Raw genomic sequence first — 17160 nt, 5'->3', positions numbered from 1 at the left:
TCTTTGGATCTTTTTTGTTTATACTCTGGTGCTCTGGTATTATTTGCTGATGACTCCTAAATGTGTATTTTCAGCTGAGGCCTCTCTCCTCACTTCTACTTAAAATCTCTCTTAATCACCTATTTCAGATGTTTGTAACATCATTTCTTATATTTCTCTGAACCTATCTGAGTGATCCTGCTAAAAGATAAGTCAAGAGTATGTCACTCCCCTGTTCAGGACCAGTTCTCACTGCCACCAACTCCAGTGGCTTCATATCTTAACTCTAAAATTCTTATAGGGCCCTACAAGACTGGCTCACTTTATCTTTCTGATTCTATTTCCTACTATTCTTCCCCTTGCTCACTTCACAGCCACACAGGTCTCCTTTCTGGCCCGTGAACGTGCCAGACATACTCCTGTCTCGGGGCTTTTGCCCTCCTTTTTTCTTTGTTTTTTAAATTTATTTTATTGAAGTATAGTTGATAGGGCTTTCGTACTTCTATTTCATCTGCCGGGAATGCTCTTTCCTCTCATGTTTCCTTGGCAGGTCCCCTTATTCCTTCTGGACTTATTCAGTTACTTTCTGAGTGATGGCTTTCCTGACCACTTTATCTACATTTTTTATTTACTCCGCTTTAATACTTCATTTCCCCCTTTCCTGCTTGGTGTTTTCTCCTTAGCATATAACACTGTCTAATGTATTGCATATTTTACTTGCTTGTTTATTTTTGTCTCTGCCACTGGAATATAAAGCTTGCTCCATGGGCAAGTGTGCATTTTGCTCACTGCTGAATGTCCAGCACTTCAAATGTTTTTAATTAAATTGTATCGAATTAAAGAAAGCATTTCACTTAAAAGTTTTTTTAATTGACGTATACAGTTTATGTACAATATAAGTTACAGATGTACAATAAAGTGCTTCACGATTTTTAAAGGTTATACTCCATTTATCGCTATTATAAGATATTGGCTATATTCTTTGTGTTGAACAGTATATCCTTGTAGCTTATGAAGGCATATCACTTTTGAATTCCAAAGAGGACCGTGGTTGGTGCTTTTGACTACTGTTTCACTTAGGTGGTCACATTGTTTTAAGCTACCAATAACCCTTCAGCAAACTTCATCTTATAATTTGTGATTATTAAAATAAATTCAAGAGAATTTGGGCTGTTTAAGTTTTCATTTTCAAAAATGCTTCTAGAGAATTGTTTATGGTGATTTTGCAAAAAAATATGTTTTGTGATCACTCCAGATGGCTAGCTATAACTAGATGTTCAAATGATGTTTTAAATGAACAATTTCAAAAGGTTATCTTTTTCTCTTCAAACTTATTGTTTCAATGTAAACCCACGTTTTTTCCCCTTTTTTTCAGTGTTCTGTCTGATCGGAGCTGTTTAAGAGTTACAGCTGGTCCCGCTCCACTGGATCTCGATGTTAATGTTCAGAGAACTCTAGATAACAACTTAGCAACCGAAGCTTATGAAAGAAGAATTAAACGCCTTGAACAGGAAAAACTTGAACTTAGTAGAAAGCTTCAAGGTAAATACATTTTAAAGATAACATTTTCCCTTTTTGTATTGGACTCACAGTGTGGATGCTATTTATTATAAGTGGTTGTTTTATCTTGGAAAGAAATGTTTTATTAAATGGATAAAAGCAAGTTGTAGAAATTTATACAGAATACAGTATAATGCCATTTACGTAAACTCACACAATTAACAGTAAACAGCAAAATAGCATTTGTTTCCCACAGCTATATATGTATGTATATAAAAGTGTGGGAATAAATACCTCTGGGATAGGAAAATAGAACTACCAAGAAAAATGGAACCCTTCTTATCCTACTGCACTTTATATGATGCCCTGCCATATTTTCTCCGTTCTCATCTGTATTATTGCAGTAGCTTCCTAACTGATTTCCCTGCCTTACCTCGTCCCACCACCCCCACCCCTCCCACTTTCCTGCTTTATTTTCTCCAAAAAATGTTATATACAATGTATTTTACTTATATACAATGGTTGCAATAATGTTTATACGTTACATACAATGTATGCATTCCTTTAGTGAATGAAGGAATGTATCTATAATCATGAAACTTGTAACTCTTTTTAAAAATTAATTAATTTGGCTGCGTTGGTTCTTCGTTGCTGCGCGCGGGCTTTCTCTAGTTGCGGCAAGCAGGGGCTACTCTTGGTTGCGGTGTGTGGACTTCTCATTGCAGTGGCTTCTCTTGTTGCGGAGCACGGGCTCTAGGCATGTGGGCTTCAGTAGCTGTGGCACGTGGGCTCAGTAGTGGTGGCTTGCGGGCTCTAGAGCACAGGCTCAGTAGTTGTGGTGCACAGGCTTAGTTGTTCCGTGGCATGTGAGATCTTCCTGGACCAGGGCTCTAACCCGTGTCCCCTGCATTGGCAGGTGGATTCTTAACCACTGCGCCACCAGGGAAGCCCCGTATAATCCTTTCAGTGTGTTCTTTAATTTGGTTTGCTAATATTTTGCTGAAAATTTTTACATCTATATTCATCAGGGATATTGGTTAATGCTGACCCTTGAACAGCACAGGGGTTAGAGGCACAAGCCCCATGCAGTCAAAAATCTGCGTATAACTTTACAGTCATTCCTCTGAAACCATGGTTCTGCATCTGCAGACTCAACCACTGGGGATCATGTAGTATTGTAGTACACATTTACTGAAAAAAATTCGTGTATAAATGGACCTGTGCAGTTCAAAAACGTGTTGTTCAAGGGTCAACTGTAGTTTTCTTGTGGTCTCCTTATCTGGTTTTGGTATCAAGGTAATGGTGGCCTCATAGAATGAGTTTGGAAGTGTTCCGGTCTCAGTATTTTGGAAAAGTTTGAGGAGGATTGGTGTTAATTATTCTTTAAATGTTTGGTAGAATTCACCAGTGAAGCCATCTGGTCCTGGGATTTTCTTTGTTGGGAGGTTTCTGATTATTGACTCAATCTCTTTACTCATTATTGGTCTGTTCAGATTTTCTAATTCCTCCTGATTCAATCTTGATAGGTTGTGTTTCTAGAAATGTGTTAGTTTCTTCTAGGTTATGTAATGTCTTGGCGTACACTTGCCCATAGTAGTCTTTTATGAGCATCTATATTTCTACAGCATCACTTGTAATGTCTCCCCTTTCATTTCTAATTTTATTTATTTGAGTCTTCTCTCTTTGTTTCTTAGTCTAGATATTTTGTCACTTTTGTTTGTCTTTTTAAAAAAACAGCTTAGTTTTGTTGACCCTTTCTGTAGTTTTTCTTGTCCTATTGCATTCATTTCTGCCCTGAACTTTGTTATTTCCTTCCTTCTGCTAACTTTGGGCTTAATTTGTTCTTCTTTTTTTAGTTCCTTGAGGTGTAAGATTAGGTTATTTGAGATATTTCTAATTTCTTAATATATGCATTTATTGCTGTAAACTTTCCTCTCAGAACTGCTTTTGCTGCATCTCACAAATTTGATATGTCATATTTCCATTTTAATTTGAGATTTTTTTCTCTTTTGATTTCTTCTTTCACCCGTTGGTTGTTCAGAAGTATGTTATTTTGCTTCCACATATTTGTAGATCTTCTCACTTTCCTCTCTTTACTGATTTCTACTTTCATACAGTTGTGGCCAGAAAAGATAGTTGGTATGATTTCAATATTATGTTTGTAAAGATACGTTTTGTGTCCTGTCATATGATCTATCCTGGGGAATGTTCTGTGTGCACTTGAGCAGAATGTGTATTCTGCTGCTGCTGGAAGGAATGTTCTGTATATGTCTGTTAAATCTGTTTGTTCTAAAGATGGTTCAATTCCAACGCTTCCTTATTGATTTTCTGGCTGTACAATTTATCCATTGGTGATAGTGGCATATTGATGTCCCCTACTATTATTCTGTTGTTGTCTATTTCTCTCTTAGGGTTTGTTAGTATTTGCTTAATATATTTCTGTGCTCGGGTGTTTGGAGCATATATATTAACAATTGTTATATCTTCTTGATTTATTGACCCCTTTATCATTATATATAATGACCTTCTTTGTCTCTTGTTACCGTCTTTGGCCTGAGTGTATTTTGTCTGATATAAGTATAGCCACGCCCACTTTGTTTTGGTTTCTGCTTGGAATATCATCTTCCATCCCTTCACTTTGAGCTTACTTGTCTTTAGAGCTGAAATGAGTCTCCTGTAGGCAGCATATAGTTGGAACTTGATTTTTTTTTTTCATCCACTCTGTGCCTTTTGATTGGTGAATTCAATCCCTTTACATTTAGGGTGGTTATTGGTATGTAAGGACTTACTATTGCCATTGGTCTTTTGCCTTCTGGTTATTTTGTATCTCCATTGGTTCTTTTTTTTTTCCCCTTCTTTTTTTTGTCTGCCTTTGTAAGTTGATGATTTTCCATGGTGATTTGCTCACTGTCCCCTTTTTTACGTCTCATGTCTCTCTTTTAGATTTTTGCTTTGTCTTTACCATGAGGTTTACATAAAATATCTAATTGATAAAATAGTCCTTTTTCTGCCTATAGCGACTTATCTTCATTCACCTGTAAAGGTTTCATCCTTTTACATCTCCTTTTAGATTTTTGATGTCACAGATGATCACTTTTTATGCTGTGAATTTGCTACCAAATTGTAGTACAGTAATTTTTAATGCTCTTTTTCTTTAACACTTATGCTATAATTGTTTAACACACTATTGTAAAATACAGTTACAATTTTCTAATTCTGACTGTCTATTTGTCACCTTAATCAGAGTTTTGTGTACTTTCAACTTTTTGTTTCAGCTTGAAGAGCTCCTTTCAGCATTTCTTGTAAGACAGGTCTAGTGGTGGTGAACTCCCTCAGCTTTTATTTATGTGGAAAGCCTTTATTTCTCCTTCATATCTGAAGAATAACTTTGCCAGATAGAGTATTCTTGGCTGACAACTTTTATCTTTCAATACTTATGTTATAAGTATATGTTATGTATTTCAATACTTATGTTATAAGTATGTTATTCCACTCTCCCCTGGCCTATAGAGTTTCTGCTGAGAAACCTGCTTATCGCCTAATGGAGCTTCCTTTGGAGGATACTTTCTTTTTTTCCCTGGTTGCCTTTAAAATTCTTTCTTTAGCATTGACTTTTTTTTTTAATTGGAGTATAGTTGCTTTACAATGTTGTGTTAGTTTCCGCTGTACTTTTGACAGTTTCATTATAATGTGTGCTGGAAAAGGTCTTTTTTTTGCATTGAGATAGCAAGGTGTTCTATTGGCTTCATAGATTTGTATGTCCGGTTTTTTCCCCAGGTTTGGGAAGTTCTCAGGTATTATTTCATTAAATAAACTCTCTGCCCGTTTCTCCCTCTCTTCTTCTGGTATACCCATTATTCTTATTTTGGCTTTTTAAATGGAGTCTGATAGCTCTTGTAGGGTTTCTTCACTTAAAAAAAAAAAAAAAAACAGAGGGCTTCCCTGGTGGCGCAGTGGTTGAGAGTCTGCTTGCCGATGCAGGGGACACGGGTTCGTGCCCTGCTCCGAGAAGATCCCACATGCTGCGGAGCGGCTAGGCCCGTGAGCCATGGCCGCTGAGCCTGCGTGTCCGGAGCCAGTGCTCCGCAACGGGAGAGGCCACAACAGTGAGAGGCCCGCGTACCGCAAAAACAAACAAACAAACAAAAAAACTTAGTTCTCTTTCCTCTTCCACCTGAATCACTTCTAAATTCCTCTCCTCCATGTGGCTTATTCTTTCTTCCATCTGATCTGTTCTATTTCCAGTGCTTTCTAATGCAGTATTCATATCACTTATTGAATTTTTCAGCTTCAGAATTTTTGTTTTGTTCTTTTTTTATAATTTCAATCTCTTTGGTAAAGTGCTCTTTCTGTTCATTAATTTTATTCCTGAGTTCACTGAGTTGCCTTTCTGAGTTTTCTTGTAGCTTGTTGAATTTCTTCATAACAACTATTTTGAATTCTTTATCAGTTAGATTGCAATATTCTGTGTCTTTGAGTTGGTTGCCTAGAGAATTGTCATTTTTTTGGGATACTGCGTTACCATGATTTTTCATAGTGTTTCATGAACTGTGCCTCTGCCATCACATTTGAAGTAGCAAACACCTTTCTTATTTAGGTAAGGCTTTACTTTGATTCTAAGTTCAGCAGCTTGGCAATCAGAAGCCTTTCTTTTGTTTTCCAGAAGGTGGCGCTATAGCACAAAATTTGGGTTTCTCTTACCAGAGATGACCCTCCACTAAAGTTTGGAGTGTGTGCATGGTAAAATTGTTGGCAGAGTGTAGGAGGTGTATGCTTAGTACCTGGGGCTTTTTAGTGGAGGAGTCCAGAAATCTGTGGACAGACAGCAGGAAATGCATTCCTTCATTTCTCTTTGTCTGCCTTCTTTCCTTCCTACCCTTCCCCCACCCCCCCCTCAGAAATCCGGGTATTGCTGAAAATCCCTCCAGCTGCAGCCCTCACAGCCTTCACAGCCCAGCACTTTCACTCATCACTTTCACTTTCTACCTCCTCTGCTAGAGAGGTCACTGTTGCCGGTACCTTGGATCTGCAGCCTCCTCTGAGGTCCAGTCTACCCACTTTTGGATACACATATGGATGTATCTCTGGTGTCCTGGTGTGCTGTGCAGAAGCAATTTTGTTCAGTTATGGATGTCCAATTAGTTGTCAATCGAAGGGAGAAGAAAAAGGAATGACCCATAGGGGCATGATACTGATGTCACTCAGTTTTGATTTTTAAATGGTGATATGCATACAGTAAAGTGTGCAAGTACTCACTTTAAATTGTAAGCCCCGTAAATGTTTATATTAGTGTACTTTTATGTAACTTGCCCCGCAATCACTATATAGAACATTTCTAGCGTAGGATAAGGTTCCATCGTGCTCCTTCCCAGTTTGTAGCTTACAACTCTGAAGTAAACACTATCCTAAATTTTTTCAGCATGAATTAATTTTACCTTTGAACTTCATATAAATGGTTTCATACAGTATGTTCTCATTTGTATCTCTTTTTTTAATAACATGGTTTTCCATGTGTAAATATCAATAGTTCCTTTTCTTTTAACTGCTGTTCAGTGTTACATTGTATAAAAATACTAAAAAAATTTATCCAATGTCTGAGTTCTGACTTTTTTTTTTTTTTTTTTGCTGTACGCGGGCCTCTCACTGTTGTGGCCTCTCCCGTTGTGGAGCACAGGCTCCGGACATGGCAGGCTCAGCGGCCATGGCTCACGGGCCTAGCCACTCTGTGGCATGTGGGATCTTCCCGGACCGGGACATGAACCCGTGTCCCCTGCATCGGCAGGCGGACTCTCAACCACTGTGCCACCAGGGAAGCTCCTGACTTGTATTTTAAAAAATACAACAGATTGGGTGGCTTATAAACAACAGAAATTTATTTCTCTCAGTTCTGGAGGCTGGAAGTCCAAGATCAAGGTGCCAACATGGTCAAGTGAGGATTCATAGCCAGCACCTTCTTGCCGTGTCCTCACCTGGTGGAAAGGGCTAGGGATCCCTGTGGGTTCTCTTTTATAAGGCATTAATCCCATTCATGGGGGCTCCGTCCTTATAACTGTAACTTAAACACCTCCCAAGACCCCACCTCCTAATAACATCATCTTTGGGGTTAGAATTTCAACATATGAATTTGGTGGGGGACCACAGGTATTCAGACCGTATCATCTAAGCTGTTGTTGTTGAACATTTGAGTTATTTCCAGATATAGACTATTATAAACATAGCTTCTGTGAATATTGTTATATCTTTCTCTTGATGGTCATATGTACTTATTTCTCTTGGATATCTACCTAGGAGTAGGATTTATGGGTCAAAGGGTAGCATATTTTCAGCTTTAGAAAATATTGCCAAAGAGTTTTCAAAAGTGATTGCATCAATAGTTTCACTAATAATGTACGAGTTTCACTTGCTATATATTCCCATCAGAATTTGATATTGTCAGCTTTTTAAATTTTAGCCATTCTGGTATCTGTATAGTGGAGTTTTGCTATGATTTTAAATTTATATTTCTCTAATAAGTAATATTTACTGTTCATTTGGATATTCAGTCTTGTGTAGGTTCTTGCCCTTTTTTCCCATTAGGTCTTTACATGTCTTTTAAATGATTTTTATTTTTCAACTTCACAAACAATATAAGACCCTTATAACAGCCCTTTATGTTGTTGTTGTTTTATAGTTTACCTCTATCTGTGTTGTAAACGTTTCAATACATTTATTTTATTCTTGCTTTAAATATTTATTACTCATTAATTTTTAAAATGTCTTTTTTTTTACCCACAAATTTACCCTTTTTGTGTTCTTATTTCTTGCTAGTGATCCATGTATCCATCCAGAATCATTTTTCTTTAGTCTGAAAAACTTCCTTTAGTGTTTCTTATGATTGTGTGTGTTATAACTAAATCTCTCCATTTTTGTTTGCCTGAGATGTCTTTATTTTGCCTTCATTTTTGAAGAATATTTGCTGGGTTAGAATTCTAGCTTGGCAGTTTTTTCTTTCAGTGCTCTATAGATATTATTTCATTGTTTACTGACTTCCATTATATTTGAGAAGCCAGCCAGCTATTAATCTTGGTCTCTTGAATGTATCTTTTCTTCCTCTCCTCTGGTTGCTTTTAAGTATTTCTCCTTAACTTCACTTTCAAACAGTTTGGCTATGATTTACCTGGGTGTAGTTTTCTTTGTATTAATGGAAAATCCTGTTGGGGATTCACTGAGCTTCTGAAATCTTGATTGATCTCTTTCATCAATTTTGGAAAGTTCTAAGCATAATCTCTGTAGATATTTCTTTTGCCCCATTCACTATCTCTTCTTCTTCTGGGACTCCAATTACATATATCTTAGACTGTGTCCCACATTCATTTTATGTTCAGTCCTGTTTCTTCCATTCTTAGTTTTTTTTGTGCTTAATTTGGATATTCTTTATTCACTTGCTTTCAGGTTCATTTGTCTTGTCTGCTGTATCTGTTCTGATGTTAAGCCCATTCAATGAGTCTTAATTTCAAATATTGTCTCTTTTAGTTAAGGAATAATCATTTGATTCATTCTTATAGTTTTCAGTTCTGTATTGAAATTTCCCACTCTTTTGTCTTTTTTCTCCTGTGTTTTCTTTAACATATTGATAATATTTATTTTAAAGTCTTATCGGCTAATTTTAACACCTGAACCATCTGCGTGTGTCTCTCTTTCTGTTTTTTCTTCTGATTAATGATCACACCTTCCTGCTTTTCCAAATGTCTCAATTTTTATTGTATGACAAATATCACGAATAAAAATAACATAGAGAATGATGTTATTATGTTATTTTCACTCCAGAGAGGGTTTTCCCTTTTTTTTTGGTCCAATCAAGAATTGAACTAGGACAAGGCTGGGTTGCAGTTTTAATTAGATTCAGCCTACTTCTGGTTTCAAATGTCATGAAGGAAAACTAGCTGGAACCTGGTTTGGACTTGCTCTATCAACTGTGAGAGATTTATTCTGACCTTCAGACTCTTACCCCATGCCACTTTCACATTTGGCAAATGTCTAGATGGGCCATGTGTTTGAAATAGGCTCTTTTCCTCAAGCAAAACTTTGTCTCTGAAATACGTCAGTACTGTAGGAGACTTTGGTCTGACTTTTAGAAGCTCCTTAACTTCCCATACAGTCTCCAGATACAGCAAATATACCATGAGGAAAATACCACTGCATATTTAGGGATCCTGAAGTTTCCAAATTGTTGCACCAGCCCACCCATTCTCCAGAATTTGTCACTTATTTTCCAGCGTACTATCCCTCAATTCATGTGCTCACAGAATTGGATAAGATTCTGAGGTAAGAGGCAGCTGTCATGGCCTTTTCACCTTAGAATGGCTCATCCCTCTCTGGTTTATTTTACTTAGTTCTCTTTGCTTTCCCAGATACATGATGTTTGTCAAAATAAGTTTTTTTCAAATTATATAGTATATTTTTACTTTTTGCAACAGGAGTGATAGAGCAATGACCTGTTACTTCCTACTCCATCCTATTCTGAATGAGAAGTTCCTATGTCCCAGGTTTTTTTGATGTTTTAAATTCTTTAATCTGTTCTTAGAGAGTGTCATTACATACAGTTGGTGTCATTTGCCCAAAACAAACCCAGAAAATATTAGATCGTTGCCTTTTGGTACTAACACCTGTTTCATTTCATACAATGGCATAGGTTAACATTTAAGCTGATTCATCTATTTGTTAGCTACTTGTTGAGCACCAGTTAGGCAGGAATTGTTCTGCACATGACTGGGGTTATAATAATGAACAGAAAAATAAAAAAATACCTGCCCTCTCAATGCTCACCTTCCACTTTGAGGAAACAGATGATAAATCAAATACAAAGCAGGGTCATCAGCTGAGAATAAGGAAGGTAGAGAATGTGTTAGTTTTTTGGGATTTTTTTGGTTTTTTTCCTATTAGATTTTTGACAAGAAAAAGAGAAGATGTGAAATGGTAAGTTTAGAGAAGAGAGAGGAGTGAATGGACTAGGGAAATACTTTAGGATTGCCAGTGTTGATTGAAAAAAATGCACAATGTGTGAATTGTGAGTCAAGTTTTATTTGGGGTAAAATGAGGACTATAGCTTGGGAGACAGCATTTCAGGTAGCTCTGAGAAACTGCTCCGAAGAGGTAGGGGGGAAGGTATTATATATGATTTTAGTGAAGAGGGGGTACGTGCAGTGAAGCACACATTTTGGCAGAAGGTTGCTGCTAGTCACAGGGAGCAGATGTCATGGTTAATGATTTTAGTGCTTTTCTAGATGTGAGAAGATGCAAGAATTGGGCTCGTAAAATTTTGTCCTGAAAATATCTGTCCTGAAAATTATCTGAAGACCTGCTCTGCCAGTGTTTCCCAGAGCACAGACTGCCTCATTCTTGATCTCCACCCTGATCTCCTTTCAGGGGGTGTTGAAGGTCAGCGGCTGCTAGAGGCAGATGGCAAGTGCCAATTTTTAGTTGGCATCAGGCATCGCCAAACTATTTAGACATGAATTTTGAATGGTTGGGCTTTCTTCCATCACTTTCAGCTATTAAGGTGAAAGCACGGAGTAGGAGAGTAGGATTTAGGGAAGACTGGGGCCTTCTAGGCTAAGTACAGTGGAGGAGAGAAGAGTAGAGGAATCCAAGGTGTGTATGCAAAGCAGCAGTAGTGATGGACCAAGGAATCTAACCTGGATAAATAAGGAAGAAAAGGGAAAGGAAATAGTGTTAGGAACAGTGGATTGGCACTCTTGGTGGGAATGAAAAATTACTGAAGGGGTCCCTAGAGTAAGTTAAACTGTAAATATAAGAGATAGAGAGTATTTACTTGAAATCAGGATGTTGGAGGCTATATAGTTATTAATAATGACAGCAGCATTTCTCAGTAGGTGAACTACAAGCATTTGGGGCAGGGTAATTCTTTGATGTGAGAGACTGTTTCACATTGGTCCCCAGACAGTAAAAGTCTGTAGCAGTCTCCTAGGAGCCCACCCCAACCTCCATTCCCCACCTCCCCACCCCCGCACACAGGTCTAGGGCATGACCAATAGATTTGGTGGTTGTGCTGGAGAGACGTCTACCAGCTAGGTTGTTTTAGGCAGCAAGTAATAGAATTCTTAAATAATACAGATTTCTTATCTCACTTAAGAAATCAGAAGTACACAACTTCCGTTGCTCTTATCAGTGTTAGCTTCTCTGTGATTTTCTTGGCTTTTCCCTCATGATTCCACATTCCTGTCAAAGTTCCAGACTTCATGACTTCACACATCCAAAGACCAAAAAAAGAAAAAAAAAAAGGAAGGTTCATTTCCTTTCATACATGTCTCACTTAACGGGACCTCTCAAGGTACCATTCAAACAAGTTCACGTGCCTAATTCTTAACCAGTCCTGGCAATGTAGAATGAGGTTGGCATGACTGATGGAAGCCGCCTTCCTTTCGGCTGAGCCTACCTTGCCTAAGCACACTGTAGCCTGATACCTGAATTTGGTGCACAAGCAGGAAGAGAGGGGTAGCTGCTGGGTAAGCAGCCTCAACAGTGTCTGCATACGGGGTTTGTGTGCCTGTGAAGCCAGTTGGATAGATCGTCTCTTTTATTGTTAAAGTCACTAAGAATAATAATAAAAAGAGTTGTAATGGAAGGAAGGGCAGTGGATAACTGTAATAAACAGGTCATGGGTTATACGGTAGGTCCTTGTTGGTTATCCATTTTAAATATAGCAGTGGGTACGTATCAGTCCCAAACTGTATTACACGGGGAGCTCTGCCTCATATTCTGTAGAAATCTAAGTGGAAAAAGAATTTGAAAAAGAATAGATACGTGTATATGTATAACTGAATCACTTTGTTGTACACCTGAAACTAACACAATGTTGTTAATGAACTATACTCCAATATAAAATAAAAAGTTAAAAAAAAAACCCAAGTAATGGGCATTTTAGCAGACCTGAGATTTATAGGGAGGACAGAGGTGACAAAGAGGAGGAAGGATACCTATCCCACCTCCATACCCTGCAGTGTGTGGGGTGTAGAAGGAAAAAAACTACTAATGGCCAGTGGATGTTTTTATTCTCCCCATTTTCTGCTCCCAACTTAGATGTCCTTAAAAAAAAGGATATTCTTTTAAAAATAATAAATACAGAAAGTACCAGTTTTCAACATGTCTTGAATCGAAAGAAAAAGAAAATGTGTAAGAAATACTTATTGGATGTAGAAGATCATGATTGAATGCACAATATGGTATATCTTACATCTTTAATTCAAATTAACAAATACTTACTGACCACCATGCATATGAATATCATGATACTGTTCTCTGTACAGATGATGAAGATAAGTTAGAAAATCTCCATCCTCTGAAGGTCACAGTCCCTTGGAGTTTTAAATATATATATAAATAATATAAATATATAAGTAATGTAAGTTATGTAAAACAATATATAAATAATATTAGTAATCTAAAGCAGTCAGTAAATGATTTGTACTAACAAAAAATTATGGTGAGGTAGAGATATACTACTTGGGGTCCCTCTATAAGCTAGCAGAGTAACTGTTTTAGGACCATTTCTTTTTTTTCCACATCTTTTAATGGTATCTGGGAATGAGCTTCACTAGATTTAATGTTTCTTTAGTACCTTGCATCTTCTCATTAGAACCACAAGTTAAATGAATAATCCCTATTTTAACTAAGTTGATGAGCCAAGTCGTCAATAGGTGGACCTCAGTGTTCATATATAAAATTTGGAAGGCCAGCACTTACACATATTCTATATTAACATCTCTAAACCTCTCTTCATACACCAGGCTCAGTTTTTCATACATCATCTGACATATGTTGTTGGGTTATCACATGATGACATTTTATGCTAGGATGAAAGGGGGCTGAATAGTTGACTCACTGGCAGAATGTACCAACAGTATTTAAAACTGAAAACCTCACATATTAGAAGGTAGACTGTTTCCTACATATAATTTTAACAACATGCAATGGAGTTTTGTGGTTTAATTTTAATGTGTTTACATGCTTTTGTCAGTAGGTATATGCTTCGATCAGTACAATTAAATAAGGATTTCTCTAGAAAGAAATATATTGCTCTTAGTTTTTAAAATTTAGAGTATGAGCATATTTTTCATTCTTTCTTTTTTTTTTTAAAGAGTCAACACAGACTGTCCAGGCTCTGCAGTATTCAACTGCTGATGGTCCCCTAACAGCAAGTAAAGATTTAGAAATCAAAAACTTAAAAGAAGAAATTGAAAAACTAAGGAAACAACTAAGAGGTAAATTTCTGTGATTCATTATTAATTCTGTTTAGTAGATATTTTTAAATGTTTTATTCACGCACAAAACATTTATTGAGTACCTGTTGTGTGTTACATGATGTGAGCTATGTGCCAGTGAGGGAAAAGCAAATAAAATGGTTCTGCTCTCAAGGAGCTCATGTTCTGGTCTTGGAAAAAGATAAACAAATAGTTTTTTGCAGTACATGTTAAAAGGCCAGAAGAAAAATAAACATAGGTACATAGAGAGTACACAGGAGGAGCACCTTACCCAGAATTACATGAAAAAAGATGACTTTTTGGAGGACCTATTCATTTGGGATATTTGTCTGGCAAAGCATTTATATGAGTAGTTCATTTTTCAGTGTAGGTTAATTAAAATTAATTTTGAATTGTTATATGCCTGTTATATCCATTTATTCATTTATTCCATTCATTCAACAAATATTTATTTTTTTTTAACATCTTTATTGGAGTATAATTGCTTTACAATGATATGTTAGTTTCAGCTTCACAACAAAATGAATCAGTTATATATATACATATATTCCCATATCTCTTCCCGCTTGCGTCTCCCTCCCTCTCACCCTCCCTATCCCACCCCTCCAGGCGGTCACAAAGCACCGAGCTGATCTCCCTGTGCTATGCGGCTGCTTCCCACTAGCTATCTACCTTACGTTTGGTAGTGTATATATGAGAGAAATGCAAATCAAAACTACAATGAGATATCATCTCACACCAGTCAGAATGGCCATCATCAAAAAATCTAGAAACAATAAATGCTGGAGAGGGTGTGGAGAAAAGGGAACCCTCTTACACTGTTGGTGGGAATGTAAATTGATACAGCCACTGTGGAAAACAGTATGGAGGTTCCTTAAAAAGCTACAAATAGAACTACCATATGACCCAGCAATCCCACTACTGGGCATATACCCTGAGAAAACCATAATTCAAAAAGAGTCATGTACCAAAATGTTCATTGCAGCTCTATTTACAATAGCCCAGAGATGGAAACAACCTAAGTGTCCATCATCGGATGAATGGATAAAGAAGATGTGGCACATATATACAATGGAATATTACTCAGCCATAAAAAGAGACGAAATTGAGCTATTTGTAATGAGGTGGATAGACCTAGAGTCTGTCATACAGAGTGAAGTAAGTCAGAAAGAGAGAGACAAATACCGTATGCTAACACATATATATGGAATTTAAAAAAAAAATGTTATGAAAATCCTAGGGGTGAAACAGGAATAAAGACACAGACTTACTAGAGAATGGACTTGAGGCTATGGAGAGGGGGAAGGGTAAACGGTGACAAAGCGATAAAGAGGCATGGACATATATAACAAATATTTTTTGAGTAGCTACTATGTACTAGGTGTTGTTTTATGATCTTGGGATGCAGTACTAAACAAAATGATAAAAATCTTTGTCCTTGCTGGGGTGGAGGGCAAACAACAGACATTAAACAATAGCTATGTAACTTTGTAAATGATACAGTATGTTAGAAGGTGATAAGTGCTTAAAAATAGAAAAGATTAAGGAGAATGGGTCAAAAGTGTAAGATGAGGTGTTTTATAATTTTAAATAGTGTGATCCACGTGAGAAAAATATTGAAGGAGTTGAGGGGCCTAGCCATGTAGTTAAATGGGAACCACATGTTACATGCAGATGGATCAGCCAGTGCAAAGGCCCTACTGTCAAAATGTGCCTCGTGAGTTCAAATAAAACATAAAAGGACAGCAAGGCTAGAGCAGAATGAGCAAGCAGGTGGAATGGATGGACATGAGGGTAGAGAAATTAAACAGGTGGAGAGGGCTCATTGCCTGATCAGTGGAGTCTTACTGACTGTTAGGTCTTTGATTCGTTCTGTGGGTGAAATGGGAGCCTTCTGCAGGGTTTAGAGGCATCACATGATCTCAGTAAGAGTAAGGGGAGAGAGAGAGAAGGTACTATTTTAGCTAGAACAGTCAGACCTCTCTAGAAAAGTAGTTTTAGGCCAAAATAAGTGAAGAAAAGAAGGATCTGACCCAGTGTCTTTTACAGAAAGGATTATTTAAAATGCAATATTAAGGCACATGGAGATTTTAAATTTGAGCATAATTTATGCTGTTCTATTTTTTTAAGTGGCTGTCCTCCTAATAAACATCTCTTTATCAAATTTCTGTAGCTTTATCTTTTTAAAACTAAGTTAGATTAGGAATATGATAAGTAGAATCATTTGCTTTGATATCAACCCTAAAACATTATCAGTGGCACTGAATGTGTTTGAGTTTTTTGGCACTAAAAAAGCAGTGAGACACAAGACACAACTAGGATGTTTAGTGATCCATATCACTTCAAAGAAGTGATATGGATTCGGAAAAACCTATTCACATAAGTCTGTCTCACTTATATGTTCTAGGAGGGATTTTTGGTTTTTTGTTTTGTTTGTTTGTTTTTAAGATTCCTTGGGATTTTCTGTGCTGACCATCATGCATCTGCAAATAGGAACAATTTTCTTTTGCCCTTTCTGATCTGGATGTTTTGGGTTTTTTTCCCGCTTATTTCACTGGCTAGAACTTGCAGTACTTTGTTGAAGAAGAGTGTTGAGAACAGACATCCTGGTTTTCTTTCCTATCTTAGAGGGAAAGTATTAAGTCTTTCACCTTTAATTGTAATATTAGCTGTAGGACTCTCATCAATTTAGAAGCTCTCCTCTATTTCTGTGTTTCTAAGGGTTTTATCATGAATGGGTTTGAATTTTATCAAATATTTTTTCTGCACTGATTGATATAAACGTGTGGTTTTTTTTCTTTAGTTAACCTGTTAATATGGTGGATTAAATTGGTTGATTTTGAAATATTGAATCATTGGAATATGCACATGCCTGGTCATGGTGTATAATTATTTTTATATATTAATTCTATTTCCACTGTTTTGTTCAGGAATTTTTAATCTGTATACATGAGAGATACTCATCTTTGTTGTATTTTTCTTTTTTTTTTTTTGGTACTGCCTTTGCCTGGGTTTTTAGTTTGTTTTCTTCTTTTGTTTTTTGGCTTTTTAATGAGATATGATTGACACATAACATTATCTTAGTTTCAGGTGTACAACATAATGATTCAATATTTGTATATATTGTGAAATAGTCATCTTAGTAAGATTAGTTAACTTCCATCACCGCATATAGTCATAAATGCTTTTTTCTCGTGATGAGGACTTGTAAGATCTATTCTCTTAGCAACTTTCAAATATACAATACAGTATTATTAACTGTAACAATAGCACCACGTTGTACATTACATCCCCAGTATTTATTTATTATATAACTGGAAGTTTGTACCTTTTGACCATCTTTCCTTCTTTAACCCACCCTGCACCCCCGTCTCTTGCAACCACCAGTCTTCTCTATATCTGTGAGTTCAGTTTGTTGTTA

General features: G+C 36.8%; 1 protein-coding gene across 7 annotated transcripts in view; it reads left to right on the top strand.

The window, feature by feature from the left end:
• The window catches only part of CDC42BPA (CDC42 binding protein kinase alpha), a 328619-nt gene that overhangs the window by 179971 nt on the left and 131488 nt on the right, over window positions 1-17160 (top strand). For all 7 annotated transcript variants that reach the window (XM_082834424.1, XM_082834427.1, XM_082834423.1 and 4 more), the window contains exons 10-11: window positions 1355-1521; window positions 13617-13739. In XM_082834424.1, coding sequence (XP_082690550.1) covers window positions 1355-1521; window positions 13617-13739 — 290 coding nt within the window. The remainder of the gene's footprint in view (window positions 1-1354; window positions 1522-13616; window positions 13740-17160) is intronic.

The sequence above is a fragment of the Leucopleurus acutus genome, assembly GCF_964270905.1.
Source record: "Leucopleurus acutus genome assembly, chromosome: 2".
NCBI classification, from domain to species: Eukaryota; Metazoa; Chordata; class Mammalia; order Artiodactyla; family Delphinidae; genus Leucopleurus; species Leucopleurus acutus.
This window is presented reverse-complemented; position numbering and strand designations above follow the sequence as displayed.